Genomic DNA, 20,108 nt, shown 5'->3' on the forward strand with positions numbered 1-20,108 from the left:
TGTAATGTTGTTTCTTTCTGTATTTTTTGTGTCTTCAATTATGAAATATTTTATATTTATCTTACATTGAAAGATTAATATCATAACATTATTTCTTAATGCTATAACGCCGCTTTTTATATAGATTTTGTCATATAATTGTAATAATTTTGCTAAAATTGAATTGCTTTGTTTGTAATTAAGCACAAAGCTACACAATGGGCTATCTGTGCTCTGCCCACCTCGGGTATCTAAACCCGTTTTTTTATCATTGTAAATCCGCAGACATACCGCTGTGCCACTGGGGGACATAGAATTGCTACAAATTTGATCCGAAAATCACAATGTTTAAGTTATTCTGGGAACGCAAGTAATATTATTATAATAAGGATCTTTCATTTCTTGCTTTTACAAAATAAACGGTTTTATCGTCTTGTGCTTTAATAAGTAGTATTTCATATTATTTTGCATTATCTTTAATGTCGTTAACTGGTTTACACCAACATGAACTTCAATCGACGTTGAGTAATTATTTTTTTAAAAGCCGTGTTCTTAAATAAAACTACAATGTCAAGGCAGCATGACATTCCGTTGTGCGCAAACATGTATGCGGTTGGATCACGACAGTTTGTGCAAAGTAGAGAGCAAAAACAACAGTCTGAATAATTAATTACTTGGATTTTGCTCATGTCATGAGTGGTCCTATGGGAGTTGACAATTTACGATGTGTATTTCATACTTCAAAGCCACATTCACTTGCATATTCTCTATTTAGTGATTTTTTATAAGTTGGGTATTTATTGAAAATATGTTTTATTATAAGTAAAGAAATAATTTGCCATAATGGAAACGATTCAAGTAAACATGGTTTGGTTTGTTCTGAATTTCGCACAAGGCTACACGAAGACTATCTGCGCTAGCCGTCCCTAATTTAGCAGTGAAAGACAAGAGAGACCACCCACTGCCAACTCTTGGGCTACTCTTTTACCAACGGATAGTGGGATTGACCATTACATTATAAAGCTCCCACGGTTGAAAGGGCGAGCATGTTTGGAGGGAAGGGGAATCGAACCCGCGACCCTCAGATTGCGAGTCAAGCACCCTAACCACCAGGCCATGCCGGGCCAATAAGCGTTGCGTGACAAGAAAGGAATGACTCCCCACATTAAGGTTAAGATAAGGTCATATTGTAATGGTCAGAAAAACACTGATTTTCTGTTAATTTATGCCTTAGATCTGACCATATTACCACCGAAAAATGTTTTTGTTAATAGGACATTATCAGTTCACTGTTAGCGGCGTCACATGTTATGCGTTTCTATTTATAAAATGGCGACTCGCGCTCTGTGTACCAAACGTTCTAGCACTACAATAGATGCTCTGCTGCAGAATTACATTCTCGGACATTTAATGCTCTTAAAATATGAGTGCACAATTAGATTCCTAATATCATATAAATGTTTAATCGAAGTGACATAACTAAGCTCATGGATGGACTGAAGAAATGCATTTTACCCTGAAGGATAATATAAATACTACGCGTTCATAACATCCAAATCTGTTATTGGAGTAAAGCGACGTCTGTTTACTGTACTCTGGATATTATAAACATTTAATAGCGTTCAGATCAACATTTTTCTTTCTGACTTCTAAATAACCTCCTTGGTTTTATGTTATTACGCAAGTTTTAATAAATTCAGTTTTCTTGCTGTTTAAACTATCATGTGATAACCACTAAGAGAAACGCATTCGCCATATTGCATGATTAAGAAAGCGTTGGTGATGTTTTTACTCAACACATATGGACGTAATTAAAACACAAGAAAACTTTTGATGAAGCCAGATGACGCGAAATAATGATTGCTTCTGTATTATGTTATGCAAGTTAAGAAAATCTTCAAATTACAGATGCTTTCTTTAGCTATAAAATCTGAAGAGAAAAAACCGCCTAACTAATTTATTTTGTCACTTCTAGTTGTCATTTAGTAACTTTAAATTCTCAGAAGTACTCATGAACCTTAGATGAATGAGGAATATTACTGCAAAAAGTGCATTTTACTACAAAATAAATCTGAAGCCTAGTCTATCATCGATTTACCACTTGTCATTGAGTTATACCGGTTTCGGGGAATTCCACCCTTCATCAGCAGCCCTGCGTTTTAAGACATGTAATATATCTTTTACATATACTGATCATAACTCGTTGCTTTCCATTTAAGACATGTAATATATCTTTTACATATACTGATCATAACTCGTTGCTTTCCATACACATTAGAAGATTAGGAACAGTCTTTAGTAAATATAACTAGTTTGAAACAAATAATAAGTAATAAAAAACATCGAAAACTCGAACTAAATAGTATGCGATTTTCCCCCTCAAATTTCCATTATGAAATAGATGAGGACACGCACGTTCATATATACAAATGAAATAGCCTGCAGATTAAACCACATGTAACCTCATTCGTAGCTGCATAAGTCTGTGTGTGTACAAGAGGTAGCTACTTTTATACTTCAGTTTCAAACATCATGTCTTCCTGGAAAGATCCATCAGACTTTGAAAGGTGGATGACAGTAGCAAACGCATCTGTAACAACGACGGCAAAAATTAATGGCGTGTAAGAGCAACAACTTGAGATAATGTCTGCGTGTGGACTGAAACCAATAAGACCTCACTTGCAGAGAGTAACGGCATCATTTTGAGACTATCATGTACAGTGGAGACCATCAAACACTGAACCACTTTGTGAGCAAAACTGGAAGGAACAGCAGGTACAGTGTGCTGACTCCATTGTTGGAAACAAACAAACAGTGTCGGAGAAAACTGTATCGGAGATACAATAGTTGACCGTTCAGTGGTTTAATGGCAACAAACTCTAAACTCGAGAACAGTAAACAGAAGACGATCTGATCAGCTGAGCTACATTCACAAATTTCATATAAATTCGTCACAAGTATTTGCAAAGACGCTTGTTTCTAATTGTGGAGACTTTTAATTGTGCTGTATGAGGTACATTTCAGAATAATAACTAGAAACTGCAAGAATATCCTGGGGGACCAGATTTACACTACATTTTAGCCCTTTTATTCAATTGGTGATGCATTTCATTATAACAATGCGTTTACCTACTCCGCTAGAGGTTGCTGAGCATGAGGAAGCTTTCACTTAGATATGCTGTTCATTGGATGTTAGCTCCAAAGACCCATTTTCGAATATTATTAAAACCAGAAGGCTTTGTTTCAACGTCCCTGAAAAATTAAGACAGTCGTTATTGAAGAATGGAGTAATATTTCTATTGTATTTTCCAACGTTTCTTGCTCCGTTTCCAAACCGGGTGAGTGTTATAATGAAGGATTTTAATATCCACAAATAACTTAAGAAATTAATCCACTCGAATGATGTAGTTATTTTTCTCTGTTAGAAGTGTCGTTACTGCAACTTCAGCGTTATTCCCCAACATACACTTAAAAAACAACAACTTGCAGTTAACAAAGTTACAAGTATCTAATTGTATGGATCTGTTTGATTGTATCACTCATGCAGTTTCTTTATTTTCTCTCTTTCTGTTCGTGTTGTCCCCCAATGGGACAACGATAAGTTTTTGTTTTTGTTTTTTGGTCATAGCTTGTTTGTTTGTAATTAAGCACAAAGCTACACAATGGGCTATCTGTGCTCTGCCCTCCACGGGTATCAAACCCTGAATCTAGCATTGTAAGTCCGCAGACATATCGCTGTGGCATTTTTGATCGTAGCAGGAATTTAGTTGTTATGGAAAAGAGCCCTTCCCCAACTGGGGTGTTCAGAGATATGTGTATCCCCCTTCGCTCCGATCGTTTTTATTAATTTGACACCGGTAAGTTTAGCTAAAATCTGGGGTTCGATTCCCAACGATGGACACAACAGATAGCTTAATGTGTCTTTGCTCTAAAAAACTAATCAACCAACTCTTCATGTCCTCCAGTAGCTCAGTGATAAATACTTACTATAAATATATTTTGTGAAGTTTTATAGATATAACTTCTTATTTACTATAAACATTTTTGGGAAGTTTTATATATTTGTTCCTTACATAATATAATATTTTTACTCCCAGTGGCTCAGCGGTAAGTCTGTATGCTTACAACTCTAAAATTGGGGTTTCGATACCCGCGGTGGGCAAAGCACAAATAGCCCATTGCGCTTACCAACAAGCTAAACAACTATAACTATTTTGTGAAGTTTTATAGATGCAATTCCTTATCTACTACATAAATATTTTTATGCCTGTCCTTTCTGTTTCAGATCAAATCAAAGAATGTATTTCAGTGAGGTAGCTTTGTTTGTGATCCTACAAAACTACTTGTTATAGGGAACAGGATGCAATGGCTCCACGTTTACATTTAAAGAACACGCACACCCGAGTGTAGGTGTGCTCTTCAAATCTGCGTAGTAAAGGGTGTAATTAACGAAGACACCCATCTGGCTGATGAATGAATTGCTACGAGTTCCATTCTTTGAAATTAATATATATATATATATAAAGTAGTTACAGCAAAGTTTCAAACAGGTGAAGGGATAATTATGTCTGCTTGATAAATGTTTTCACTTTATCTTAAAATTAATAACTATAAGCAAATTAATTTTAAGAGTAGTTAAACCGTGAACAAGTTACGACGATAATAAACAAAACAGACACAGGATTGGCTTTCATTGTCTTGTTAGGTGGTACAATGCATAATAAAATGTTTCCGGGGGAAGAAAGGGTTTTGTGGTGTGAGTTAAAATATTTTGGGCGTGGGAATCACAATTTTTATGGTTATATTTGGTATAAATATATATAGATATTATTAAAATTGGCGCCGATTAAGATTTATTTTTACATGGCCTTTAAATGATTGATGAATTTTGCTAAAATAATAAGTGTTTTTAGAATACATTGAAGCCTACACATTTACTTGTAAGAAATCTGGGTTGTGATATATAAGCGAAACTATTGCCTAAAATAGTGAAATTATCATATTGGGTATTAAAAATTTACGTTGCTGTTATAAGAATGGTAGCCCGCAGCGGGGATATCTTTAAATAGCTTTTTCATTAGCATTTTTATCATTGTTTTATCGCTTATTTTTTCGAAGTTCCTTTAATCTATCATTAAAACCAGGTCCCTCCCCCAAAGGTTCAGCAGTATGTTGTTGATTTACAATGGTAAACTCTGAGGTTCGATTCCAACGGTGGACAGAGCGCAGATAGCCCATTGTATATCTCTGTACTCAAAAACCACCACAACAATTGAAACCAGTTATCTGTGTGGTCAGAGAAAGCATAAATTATTGAGTTTTTTTTATGTGGTAGTATCTTTGGAAAATGTCAATTACTGATGTTTGCGTAAATAAAGACGCGCATACCAGACACGTGACTGTGTCAATGCTGGAAATAATCCATATTAGACTTGCGTGAAAAACATAGCTACCTGATATTCAGGATTTGTTGCTGCTTTAGGGAACGATGTACCTGATGCTTCTGGAAAGAAAAGAATATCCGCTACATAGTAGTACTTGGAAGTTTAAATAACTGAACACAAAAGAAAGTTTTAGTTTTGTGATAGTAAGAGGCTTAAATGTATGATATTTATTAAAAAGCCATGATATTTAGGGTTATATAATTGTTAGAAAGCAGAGGTGTAGGAGGCAAGTTAAATGTGGGGAAGACCAAAGGTTTATTTGACCGAGCGAAGGATGTGCGCTATAGGAGCCCCCATTATGCCCCTGGAAACTATGAATTAAATTGTATGCATTCTTCTGCTTTTTCTAGGAGTAATTTTTATAATTATGATGTATTTTTACTGCACTAATTTTTAAAATATTTTTTCTCTATAGCATTCTCTAATACTTTTACTATACCATTATGTCATAGTTGTATGAATTACAAAATGAATAATTCATTAAATGGTTAGTCTTGATCATTGACTGACGTCTTTATTGAATCTTTACCAAAAAATTAAGAAATCTTACATAAAATACAATTAAAATTCTCCAAAGTATTTTCCTCAAGTGTCATTTACGCTTATCAAAGTTTCTGCGATATCTTGTAAGTTTGAACTATTGGTTCTCTCTTTTTAAAAACATCTTAGGAGCCATTGTACTCATGAGATACGTTTCTATTCTTCTAAGGACAGAGTTGCCACGTTCGGATATGGCAGTAGCCGCTGGTCAACTTTATCATCATACAGTTGTCTCCTGCTTTTTAATTTCCCTGACTAAATCTTGTAAAATTTTCAACTGGATCTCAAGCCGATCAAAATCCAAATCATTTTTGTACAGTGTTGTTATAAATTCGTATATAATTACCACTTCACCATTTGCATATTTGATTAGGAGGTTTTCTATATCTATTAGTACTGAAATTGTTGGTTGGTCACACACCTACTTTCTAGATATCCAGTTAGGGGGTCTCATATTTCCAAGTATTGCAATTTGAAGTATTGTTTTGCATTTTCAAATTTAATTGGGGGTGCCCCATCATCGAATCTCTTTGGTGATCTTTTGTACCTTGGCAGGGTTTGTTTCTGCTTCTGCTACTACAGTTTCATATAAAAAAGAATAACATCAAATGCAGAATCATGTCTTTGTTGCCTGTTAAACTTTAGCATAGGATGCTGCTTTTAATGCGCCTTGAATAGATGTATTTTTTGCTTGTATGGTGATGTATAATTGTTCAGATGCACTGAATACCAGGTGAGAAAGCTTCAGTCCAAGAAAGGTACATCTTGTTAGCGTATCTTAACGCAATGAGCCAAGCAATGGACTTTTACTGCAGCTGATTCTTCTTCCTGAACTCGAGTACCTAAACCAGAACGGTGGCCTTGCATATTCATGGCACCGTCATATGCTTGACCACGACATTTATTGGTTGGAGGTGAGCTTCTTATTAATACATCTTTCAAGGCAATAGTTAGAACATCACTTGTGATATAGGGCATGACCATAAATCTAAGTGGTTCTTCAAACACTTCGTATTTATTATTAACATAAGGAACTGATATATTCAAATATCCCTACATTGTAACATCAGTAACTTCATCAGCAATTACAGAGTAATACTTCGAAGCTTGAACATCCTTTAATTAAATTCTTAATGCATTATTTCCTATTAGCGTTGTACGTTCATTTACAATATGTTTCTTCTCGTCCAACCACTATTTCAGTTCAGAACATTATTCTTGCCCAAGTTTCATTAATTAAAGCAAGTTGCCTTATACTTCATTGTGACATCATATGGAAAACCCTATCTTAGCAAAAATATTAGCGATGATAATTAAATTATTAGACCTTTGTAGTATCCAAGCTGCACAAGCTTTGCATGTTCATGAAGTTGGGCAGAAATATCAAGGTCTTTCATCATTGCTGTCGTCTTGGTAACGCTCCTTTGTTAGCAGCAAGGTTTTTCAAAACCTTTGAACTTTTCAATCGTTTTCCTCTAATTCTGAAATATCTTTTCTGTAAAAGCTTTTTCAGCATTTTTGCTAAGTAACCTCAGATTTTCTTTCACAGCATGGCAGGAATGGTGACAGAAAAGTTTGTTTTCTGTTGTATAATATGTTAACCAAAGATAATCGTGAAATCATTCAGTTTCCTCCTCCTCCTCAATTTGCCATTTGATACGTACTCTTTGTCTGTTTTTGTATGTATAGCAGGATCACTTGGTTTTAAAGGTACATTTTCCAGCTGGCAACACTCAGCATTACGTATTACATTAGTACACATATCAACCTGAAAATAAAAATGCCATCATGTACATTTTTTGACAATCATAAAATATCAGAGCACATACAGACACGTAACTTTCTGTAACTAGGCACCTGCACTTATATGTAATAGCTTGCATTCATCCAAGGCATATATGGAACTCATTCTCTAATATAATACTACTATACAAAACCTTTAAACTTTAGTGTAAATAGAAAGCAATCTGGCAGTTTAAAACTTATACAATAATTAGCCTAAATACAGCTTTAAAGTTTTACATGGATAAATCTTTAAAAAATGGAAGAGAAATAAGTTGGTTAGATTTTCAGGGAATACCATACAGCTAATATTTAAACGAATAATAACCACTCCCACATTTTCTAAGCTGTAAGATAGTACCGTTATTGCTACAAAATACGGTGAAAAATTATAAAAACCACGCCTGTAATAGGGGTATTAATACAGCCTTCACCAAGGATACAACTTAGCAAATGCTAATTTAATTTACTTTATTAACTTACTTTCAGTATGTGGAGTCCCAGATATGAATGTAACTGAAATTCAAAATATGATTATCATTCATGGCAGTACATGGTAATTCCTCAGTGTTAGATAAACATGACATAAATTGGTAGAAAGGGTATTATTTTCATAAAGAGTAAAATATTTCTCTCTCACTATATATGCAGGGAGGTGCTCTACATGCTAACCTGTTTCTATTATTTTAAGACACGGTAGTATGCAAAGTAAGCACATTCTCATACAATGGCATAATTATTTCACAGTTGAAAGTTTCAGTAAAATATTAAGCATTTTATTAAGCAACATTTTATTTTATTAACACATACAAAAGCTAATCATTCCATTAAGTTATTTTATATCATTCATGGCTTAATTAAAGTTTCTCAGAGTTCTGTGATACTACTTTAGGAAATAATGTTCTAAAATTCCTTTACCTTAGCAACAGTTTTCTGTAATCTAGCACAACCTTCCTGAATACTGTCATTTTCAGCACGTTCTTTATTGAAGAAAGAAATAATGCTTCCTTGAACTCCATCCTTCCCACAAGCTGCTGTAGCATTATCATGCTCCTTTGTTAAATACTAAATTGTTCACTACAGTAGAGATAATAGCAAAAATATTGACTGAACCAATATACCTTTTATTTGTTTTTCTCTGAATTCCGTTTAGGCCTAAGGACAAGTCTTAATGTACATGCAAAATTTCAAACTTTGGTTACATTATGTTATACAACCTTGAACAAGATGTTGGAACAGTCACACATAACCAAATACACAACCACACACACATCATTCATTATTTTACATGTGGTGTGAAACCATATTAGAGAAAGTTAAAAATTAAATGAAAGTTTCTGTGCTTATTATTTTTGTATTCTTTATTTTGTTGTCCATTATTTGCACTTAATAATAGTAAAAGAAAAAAAAAAGTTTTATTATGTTGACCCACAAAATATCATAAAGTAATACTGAAAGAGAATAAAACACACAGAAACAATGCAAATGGCTGCTGACTGTTGGATCTTGTATCTGCATTGTCTCCACACTGCAGCTATAACAAAGACATTGTAAGAAGTTAAAATTGGTGACATTAGTTGCAAGATTTTGGGGCTTAAATTAGTCAATAAAATCACAGAGAGACACAGTTTTATCACACATCTTGGGCTGAAATGTGTCAGGCCTGGTTCCCCAGGTTGAAAAGGCTCTCCCCCCGCTTCCTACGCTGAAAAGCCTGAATATTTATGTTTTGTTGAAGAAATAATATACCTGATACACACATATACAGTTATCGACAGAAAATCTAGATATCTGAATTCTCTCGAAAGAACTGAATGTTGGACGGAGATATAGAGCTTGTAAAGCCACGATAAGTAATATTAAATTTGTCATATTTCTGGTTCTGGAGAGTGAATATTTGTGTATCTAAGTTATTGGAAGGCCTAGATAGTTTATAAAAAAAATCTTAATTGCTCCTAGAAGGTAGATTTATTCCGTACCTAGTTCTTGAAAGACCAGATAGCTGACACTAAATATATCTGTTGGCTCTGAAGGATGAATATGGTTTACGCCTAGATGATGGGAAGCCATAGATATCAAACATGAAACGTATGTATTGGTTCTGGATGTTGAAAAACCATTTCATCTGTTTTACGATTCGTAACAGCTTCAGATGGTGTATAACACAATTTGAACCTTGTAAGATGTACAATAATTAGATTTTGTTTCATTGGCTTAGTTAAGGATATTTATGCCTCACCCGCCCATCCTCCGAGTGACTCAACGTTAAATCTGAAGGCATATAACGCTAAAAACCAAACTTCGATGTCTGTGGTACAGCAGAGATAGCCAATTGTATAGTTATAGGCTTAAAAACAAACAAACAAATGATGCTTACTTAAATTTATTTTGAAGTAGAAATGTTATCAAAATATCAGTGAATGAAAAGAGTTAACAACGTTGTTCTATTTAAGGGCGAAGTCCACGAACTTGAATAGGTTCTGCTTCCCCAGTGTGTGTGTGTGTGTGGGGGGGAGAAGTGGTCTTTATCCGAAGATGTGTTGGACGGGTGAGAGAAAAAATATTTTTCTGACTACCGTTACACTAGATTACCTGTGAGAATATTAAGATCATTAGCCATTAAATATTCTCAAACAAAGTCCATATAAAGTATAGGGTTCATGATATTAGAAAAACATGTAGGTTCAAGAAGTATTGATAGAAATGAATAAAAACCCTATAACCATTTTCCCAGTTTGCCCCTGAAGAAGAAAGGTACACCTTTCGAAAGCGCTCGGGTTATAGGGTTTTTATTAATTTCTATAAGTATAGGGGTGATCCGATCTTCTTAATGCTATTTAGATTAATATGTCTCTAACCTTTCATTTGACAAAAACCTGTGTGTATGTTCCGTTTATAACTGGCAAACGGCTGGACCGACTCTCACCAAAATGACATGTATCCTTAGGGTCACCATGGGGACGACATAGGGATCGCCGTTCGGATAATCTCTTCTCCTATGTCATTTACGGGGTCCCTATGTCTGTACCATGGGTTGAACTGGCAAATCAGTTAATTTTGCAGTAAAAAAAAGTGGTAAATGGATCATATTATAATTCATATATTTCCCCAAAATAATGATTTAATATTTTTCAAATATCTAACTCAAATTTATTTTTTATAAGAAAAATACTAAGTGATACAAACTTTCCAATCCATCGACATTTAGTAATACCGTCTGGTGCTTTATTTTATTGGAAACAATTAACTATTTCTGGGCAATGAATAGGAACCTATAACCTAGTCATGCTGTAGCTGAAATAGTTATTTATTTCAATCTTCCACAACTAGTTTAGAATACATCTTTATTCGGGTATACTTAGCTAATGTTTTTTAAATGTTTATGCGGTTTCTGCATGCGGTTGTTCCCATAGATTTAAAAAGGAAAATCTTTCAGACTTTCTATAATGTAAGGATTGGAGGACATAAGGAAGTGTTGTGCCAATCCGTGGAAACAGTTTTTCTGTCCTCACTCCCAAGTACATGAATACGTTATATGGTGCTCTAGACATTGTACTTAGTGTGTTGCCCGGAGATAAAATTAACTCAGAGAGGTAGGTTCTCCTTTGGAAAGAATCGCCTTTTACATACCCAGTCCTCTTTCTCAAACCGAAAAAGGTAATATGTACTACTAGTCATTATTGATTACATCATCAAGTTGGCTAAACTTAACTGATGGTCAATACGTTAGCGCAGTCTGTTACTGATTTATTGGCCGAACAATGAAGATAACTTTGGGTTGCAGCGGTCACGTGGAGTACAGATACGTGCAAAACATGTTGACAGTTTTAAAAACTATGTCACTGTTGAAGCTGTGGAGAACTCTGTTTACTTCAGGAATCAAAGGTGGGCTATGATCATAAGATCACTGGTATTTACAATCTCATGCCAGCTAAGGTGGAGGAAGACATAGATAGTACATAACTGACTGTTTGAAAAGAATCAAATGAGAAAATTCCAGTGCAGAAGCAATCAGTTAGATCTAATGATCAACCAAGCACCGATAATGGTCTTTTAACTGTTATGGCTGGGATAAAGTACTTGACCAGCAATTAGGGCAGACAGTTGATTGAAAAGTCAATGACTGAAATAAAGTAGCATTCCTTGGTTTCCAAACAATCACGTGATGTCTCATGATACGATGTATACTTGATTATTTTACAATTGTGATAGTTGGTTGGTTGAAAAACTGACACCAAGGTTTGTTGGTGTTGTGAACAGACAGGATAGAAACGAATAACAATAATTCGGAAATATCTACTTGCATAGCATGAGTATGATTTGTTATAATTCTCCTTTGCGTTATAAAGGTTGAGATTAACCTAAATTGTTTCTTAATGATGAGGTTAGTCACATGAAATTAGAATATTGAAACCATAAATGTAGAATGTTCTTAAAGTTAGCATTTTTGTAAGAAACTAACCAAGAATTCTTTGGACTGAAGTTTGGCCGTAAGTGATGTAGTCATATGATGTCAGTTACTAAAAATCTCGTCTGTACTATTGAAACCTTTGTGATTTGGATTTCATTGGTTGAATAAAGGGTATTTGGTAATTTAAAAATGGTTTATTCTTTGCAGAAAAATTTCAAGATATGACGAGGCTTGCAGAAAACAACACTCAAACACTGTTTTCCCAAACTTACCAGAAGATGGAGTCTGTGGCTCGTTTACCAACTGAGCAGTTGTTTGCCGATCTTTTGGCTTACCTAAAAGGTAAGGACACCAATCTTGAAGTGCACGTTGCCTCTTTCTTCAGATCTCTCTTTCCCATTGTTTATCACTATATCATCAACCCAGATCTCAAAGAAGTCAGTGATGACTACAAGACCTGCTTGAAAGAGAAAACATCGGAAATTAAACCGTTTGGGGACAAACCCATGCTTATTTCTCTTCAGATTGTTCGTTCATTTGACGTTGCTCGTTCTCTTCTACAAGCTTTGAATCTTGGTGTAGAGGTTATAAACACTACCGAACATATGGACTTTGGGCCAGATTGTAATAAGGCTCTTGTAAGGTTAACGTATTGTGCTCACTGCCAACGGCTAGTTTCATCCAAACCGTGTAGTGGGTTCTGTTTGAATGTGGGTCATGGATGTTTAGCTAAAGTAGCAGAACTTGACAAACCATGGAGTGATTACGTGAGTGCATTAGACCGGGTGGCAACTGGAATGGCTGATTCCTCTAATATTGAAAAAGTGATGAATCTTCTGGATGCTAAAATATCAGAATCCATAATGTATGCGATGGAAAATGGACCTGAAGTGACAAAGAAGGTAAGATAACCTAAAAAAACTTGTTAGATATTTGCACGACAAAAGTTAGCAATCACATATTGCTCTAAATTCGTAGTGACCAGGTTAGTTTTCTAAAAAAAAAAAGAAAGAGAAGAGAAACTGGTCGTTTATTCGTTGCCATTAAAGCAGTTAAAAATTTGTTTTATTTTCATTGATTGCAGTTGATTGTGATCTTAGATAAAACAGATTAACTATATTAATTTTATCCGGCAGAGACGTGCAAAACATTTACGTTCACATTATTATCTTCATTGCAAGAGTACTTCTATAAATACAGGATCTCTAGAATAACACGAAATAATTCTAATCTCAGACACCGAAATCTCTAAGTCCACTTGTCTTAGCCTTAACATTAGTTAAGCCTTTATTAAGTATGGCCAAATATTCGATAAAGATATGAATAAACATTGTAACTTGTATACGTTTTTTTGCTTTAGTTTAGTTAGGGCTAAACTTTATCGTACTTAATACTATCAATAAATAAACTTATAATGCAATTTTACGACCTAGCTTTGATAAGCTTTTAATATGTTGGTGTGCAAAATGTCCAGTAAGTGTACGTGCATGGCAATTTGATAATTCTGATGTTAATAATTAGAAGGTTTCGAAACATAGTATCGACCCCCCTCTTAATGTTATTGTATTTTGAATTAATTATTCAGTTCAGTAGGGTCTTCACTAAACTTTAATATTTTGGAAAGTTATGTTGGTATATTTATTGTACGTTGATTTAATTAGCGTTGCATTCCTTATTTGATGCACCCAGCCTGTTGCTTTCGTTACGTTAGTGTTGTGTCATTTAATCTAGATCATCATTCACTTTTTTGTTGGTCATCTCAGTATGGGAATACTCTGCATGCGTTATGGTATATGTAATGCCATGTGCTGGTGAAGCGTAATATGTAAATCGTTTGTTTAACGTTACATCACTATTAGACTGATAACGACTTTTAACAAGCCTTTCTCTTGAGGCCTATACGAGGTTTCCAGTAAGAAGATAATAGCATCCCAACCGCACACACTGTGTGCCGAACCCCACTGCCAAGGAAGCCTTTTACTTATGGAAGACATTATATCTATCTGACTGGTCAGAGGTGCGCCAACAGAATAGTATCAAAACCGCTGATTTTTGAAATATTTAAATTTGTTGAATATTCAGAAAGGATTAGCTACCGATAAAACTCAATTCAAGTATATAACTGGACCAAACTTTAAAGTAAAAGACAAAGTAGGAATGGGCGGATCGATGGCCACACCCACTTTGAGGTTGCACTGTGTCAAAAAGCACCAAATGTTGTAATGTTATCTTGCCCATTCCTACTTCCTAATTTTTTTATTTACAATTGTTTACACTTGTCTCATAGCATTTTGGTGCTAAGTCTCGAGAGTGGCTGTACTCTAGGCCTATCCTTCTCGTAGCTTTTCTTGGTGCAGAGTCTCGAGAGTGAATGGGCTCTATACCCATCCTTCTCATAGCTTGTCTTTGTGCTAAGTCTCAAGAGTAAATGGTCTCTAGGCCTATCCTTCTCGTAGCTTTTCTTAGAGCTACCTCTCGACAGTTCCTGGCTTTTGCTGATATCTTTGATGTAATGTTTCTTCCATCTAGCCAGGATGGCAATCTCTTTCTTGGCTGGATTAATGGCTAGGGTTTGTTTCGCATATTCAGCATTACTGTTTCTAACCTTACCTATGTTCTTGCAGTAATGCTCTCTTCACTAGGAGAAAGACTTTTCAAGGTTACAAACATAAGATTTTCCCATTTTTTCTCGTTTTATTTCTTTTAAAGACATATTTAAAAAATCGCACTATTTCAAGTACCACCTTAGATGTCAATAGGACACACATAGTTTGAAAACAATGCAAAGGTAAAATATACAACTTATCGTTTTTGTATTAAGTCCAGAGCACTCGAGCAAAGCCGTGTCAGACTTCGGCAGTGGTAGAGTTCGTCTTTCCGTAAAACGTCTTAGACATCGACTGCTATAATAGAATTGCTCTGTCCAACACAGAACTCTCGACTCAGATGTATAGAACTGAATATTTTGCTTTAAAATGTTAGATCATAGTTAAAACCTAGATATAGGGAATCTAAATAGTCCAAGTTTTTTATGTAGCTGATACAGTATCAGTCTGATCACGTAGCACGTGCGCATAACAAATCGCGCATCTGCACGTGATATGAGGGCGGATTGTTACTTGGCAACTCACAGAGCATACTCTTAATCATAGAATATGGCTACTAGTGTATTGTTAGCTCGTTAGTAGTTTTGCAAAATGGTTATTGTTATTACTTTTTATTACCAAGGTTATAATTAAAACTAAGAAAAACACTTTTAGCAAAGGTAGCGTAATTAAATCATGTGCATTCAGATTTGCATAAGGTGAAGGAAGGAGAGAGGTATGCCTTTCCAACAACGTTAGTCAGTTAGTCAGACTGACAAATTTGTGATTTTGTGAAAATGTTGTTTTTACTCCCCCGACTTTCTCACGTGCTTTGGTGGCTTTTTACTCTGTAGTTGGTTTATATACTACTCAACAATATGTGTAAATTGCTTATAAAGTTTTGTTTACTATAAGTACTACAGTACCTATGATTCCACTTCACATTTTGGTTGTCTTTATAATGTCATTGTGTTAGAAAACATTTCTATTACCTTATTTTGTTCCAACAGGATTTTATCGTGTACTTATCGCTCACTATTTAACAAAATAGAATTGTGTAAAAGCCTATCTCGTTTTTGAAAGATCTGGATGCACGTTATGAGTTCAATAATGCTAGAAGATGAGTAACACTACGTGACTTTATATACAAGGGCTGAGCTTTTGGCCAAATCTGTGGTTTTGCCACAACTGTTACAAAAATTCCACTGTTGTTATGTTTCTAAACAGATCTAAATACTTGCATCATATTAGAAACAGCAGCTTCATGTCTGTTTTAGGACTAGAAAAATAAACAGCAGTCAAAAATGGTAAATTATTGCTTTTTTTGTTGTTGTTGAAGAGGCAAAGAAGAACATGGCAAACAAAGGTTGATCGGCACTAGGATTTGATAACTGCAGTACATATGTTAATTGTTTTATGAATATGTTTTGATACTTTGGCTGGTGGTGATTACGCTCCACAGCCACTAGGTTAAAACTGATGAGGGACTAGGAGCTTGTTGAAAACCTGAAATCAGAAAATGTAGTTGTGGTCTATTTTTGTTAATATCTTTTCCTGACTGCTGGGATTCGGATACCACTTCGAGTGGAATATTATTTGTATTTAATTTCAAAATAAGGCTCCAAACAAAAAATACGTATCAAAAAGGGCCAAGTTAGAATAAAATAGTCAACCATATAAAAACGTGATACATATATATATATACTGTATATATAAACGTCCAAGTTTTATATTAGGACACACAACATGTAACTTTATAGAGTTTGCTCTTTTATGTGCCCCCCAGTAGCACAGCAGTATGTCTGCGGACTTACAACGGGTTTCTATACCTGTGGTGGGCAGAGCACAGATAGCCCATTGTGTAGCTTTGTGCTTAACTATAAACAAACTAAAGCTAAACCAAAAGCTTAGAAGCTTTTCATACATACTGTATGTGGATTAGGCTTTATTCTTCACAGACAACTACGAATAATTTTAGTGGATGCTAAGATCTAATGACATGCATAAATAACTATATACAACCACATGTTAATTCCAAAGTGTGCTCAATATGCGAAGAGCAAAAGGCCACCTGAAAAAAAGGTTTTGATTTGATTTATATAAATACGATAAAGTAAGTTCACGCATAAGTTAATTAAAGGCAAATGACCTCTTGCTAATTTTATTTTACCAACTAAATAAGTTCGCTTTCACTTCATGAATTAAGAAATAGGGTCATGATTTCTTTAGCAGCGGCTGATCTCACTTGTCTGGTCGCGATAATGTGTCGCCAGTAGAATGTCTGACTCACGGCTTTAGCGAAGGAAAATTAAATTCTATATATGTCTGAGAGTTTGGAATCGGATTTTGATTATTTGAGGATTTTTTTAATGTATTATGATAAGATTTTATGACAGCAAAAGCTATTCATTCAAAGATTTATTAAAGATGGAATGATGAGTAATAATATTTTATATGAGTAATTCATTTTTTCCAAGAAAAAGAAAAACTATGCTGGATTTTTAAAATCTAAGCTGATAATTCACGACTCAGGAAAGCTTATTTTTATTTACTCAGTGATTTCGGTAACGATTTGAATATAATTAATGAAAATAGAAAATAACATTTTTGGGATTAGTTAAAATTTATTTTCTTTTAAATTAAAATTTGAAAAACTTGTTTTTCTAAAAGTCCACCGTTGGGTCAGTGGTAAGTTTATGGATTTAAATTGTTAAAATCCGGGGTTCGATTCTACGCGGTGAACAGAGCGCAGATAGCCCATTGTGTAGTTTTGAGCTAAAAACAACAAAGTTTTTCTAGAAATATAAGTTATAATTTATAAGTGCTTTGTGTGAAATATTTGTCCATCTGGTCATAACATAGTAATATAATTTCATCTTGGTTTGTTTTGAATTTCGCACAAAGCTACACGAGGGCTATCTGCTCAAGCCGTCCCTAATTTAGCAGTGTAAGACTAGAGGGAATGCAGCTAGTCTTCACCACCCACCGCCAACTCTTGGGCTACTCTTTTACCAACAAATAGTGGGATTGATCGTAACGCCTGAAAGGGCGAGCATGTTTGATGGGACGGGGATTCGAACCCGCGACCCTCAGATTGCGTATCGAACGCCTCAACCACCTGGCCATGCCGGGCCTAATTTCATTTTGAAAATACATGAAATGTAATCTTGATGCAGATATTCGCGTGTGCTGCTCATAAAAAAAGTGTTCCATATAAGGAGCTTTTTTTTTTCATCACAATTAAGCTCCAAATGGCTGCTTTTGGCATTGAAAAGGGTTGGTGTTAAATCTTGTAAGAGATCTGACTCTGACTGTTTTCCTGTTACTTACACTTCCTTCTTGTAACGGACAATAAAGCTAAAAACCGAGTTATTTTATACGGAACATTCTTATAGTGGTTGGACAGAATAATAATGCTCAATAACACTTCCTTCTTGTAACAGACAATAAAGCTAAAAACCGAGTTATTTTATACGGAACATTCTTATAGTGGTTGGACAGAATAATAATGCTCAATAACACTTCCTTCTTGTAACAGACAATAAAGCTAAAAACCGAGTTATTTTATACGGAACATTCTTATAGTGGTTGGACTGATTAATAATGATCAATAACACTTCCTTCTTGTAACAGAAAATAAAGCTAAAAACCGAGTTATTTTATACGGAACATTCTTATAGTGGTTGGACTGAATAATAATGCTCAATAACACTTCCTTCTTGTAACAGACAATAAAGCTAAAAACCGAGTTATTTTATACGGAACATTCTATATAGTGGTTGGACTGAATAATAATGATCAATAACAAATCTTTCTTTTGTTATAATTATTTGTTTAACATTTTTAGATATCGCAAACAACATTAGAAATAAATTGCTATGTCGTATGAATGAATTCTATAGTTAAAATATTTAAAAAGTTACAGAGGAGTAGCAAATAGAAAGAAACTGAAAATGGGCGATGTTTGTGCATGGCAAACAAAAATGATGTTTTTGGAGTTGCTCAACTGAAATATTAAAACAATTATGATGTGTGTGTGTTTAATTTTTCACATTTGGCAACAGAGATTTCGTCTTCCGTATTCTCCTCTCAACATGCACATTTTGTGAGACAGAGCTGTAAAAGGAATCTTCACTATCCATCATTACAATGAAAATACTGACACATGAAGTTTGTGGTAAAATGGTTATCGTGCCTAGACTGTGAATCCGAGGGTTCCTGGTTTGCATTCCGTTGCCAAAAAAACAATAAAACGCACCTCACCCTTTGGTACCCTGGGTGTGCTTTCTGAATAACGGTAAAGTCCAACTATTCGGTCAGACAAAGTGTTGTTTATGTGTGCTGTGGACTAACTGCTTTTTTCCTAGTCTATCAGTTTAAAATTAGGGATGGCTCTACATAGATAGCTTTTGGGTAGCTTTACGCATAATACAAAACAGAATATATTTAAATAACTGTGAATTCTTGAAACCAGTTTTAAAATAACAATTCATTAGAATGATGATCATTTCTTGTTATAGTCTATCATTATATATATGTATATATCTGTTTATTTAAATCCCTCGCATATAAAAAAAGACTAGACAACCAGTGACCCGTTGGGTAACCCACTATTAAGAGGTTATGAAGAATTCAAGGTAATTTCAATATTGCACAGAAATGAAGCTTTATTTTGAGATAATTTAATAAAATATTTTAATCCATTCGTGTTATTCGTAATTCAAGAAAAGATATTTCATTGTTGATCGGGAGTAAAAGGAAGACAATTTCATTTTTCAAAAAAGTGAAGTCAGAGTTTTCAGGTATTGTGATGAATTAGTTCATTATATTGTGGTCTTTCCCCTTAAACCTTCTACAAATAAGAAACAGTAACACTTTATTTTTTCTTAGAATCACCTACCATACCCAAGGCACATTATTGAGGAATTCTTCAAGATCTTGTTTTTGTCTTCTTGCGCCTTTTAATGAAGATGGGAACATTGACAGGGAAATAGATTTGAAAGAAGAAGTTTCGTAAAGAGCGCGAACGGTAGTGTGATGTAAAATTACACATGCTAAAAATCTTAATAAAAGTGACCCAAAAAACGGCACTGACTCGGTAACCCGTGGCCCAATGAAGTTTTGTAAAGAGCTAATCAACGTATTTTCTCTGGTTTTGGTGAGAGTAAGAAGTTTCGTAAAGAGCGCGAACGGTAGTGTGAATGATTTTTCGACTGAGAAAATAAGCAAACAAACAATCTAGCAATCTCAGAGTTTTAGTAGTATATTGACAGATTCTTCAAGATCTTGTTTTTGTCATCTTACGCCTTTTAACGAAGATGGGAACAATGACAGGGAAATAATATAATAGCCAATGCTCAGCGAGAG

At 34.7% G+C, this 20,108-nt stretch overlaps 1 protein-coding gene across 2 annotated transcripts in view; it reads left to right on the forward strand.

The window, feature by feature from the left end:
• LOC106470380 (glypican-5-like) overlaps window positions 1-20,108 on the forward strand; it is a 154,508-nt gene that overhangs the window by 28,612 nt on the left and 105,788 nt on the right. For both annotated transcript variants that reach the window (XM_013930933.2, XM_022399754.1), the window contains exon 3: window positions 12,364-13,058. In XM_013930933.2, coding sequence (XP_013786387.1) covers window positions 12,364-13,058 — 695 coding nt within the window. The remainder of the gene's footprint in view (window positions 1-12,363; window positions 13,059-20,108) is intronic.

The sequence above is a fragment of the Limulus polyphemus genome, unplaced genomic scaffold, assembly GCF_000517525.1.
Source record: "Limulus polyphemus unplaced genomic scaffold, Limulus_polyphemus-2.1.2 Scaffold103, whole genome shotgun sequence".
Taxonomy (NCBI): Eukaryota; Metazoa; Arthropoda; class Merostomata; order Xiphosura; family Limulidae; genus Limulus; species Limulus polyphemus.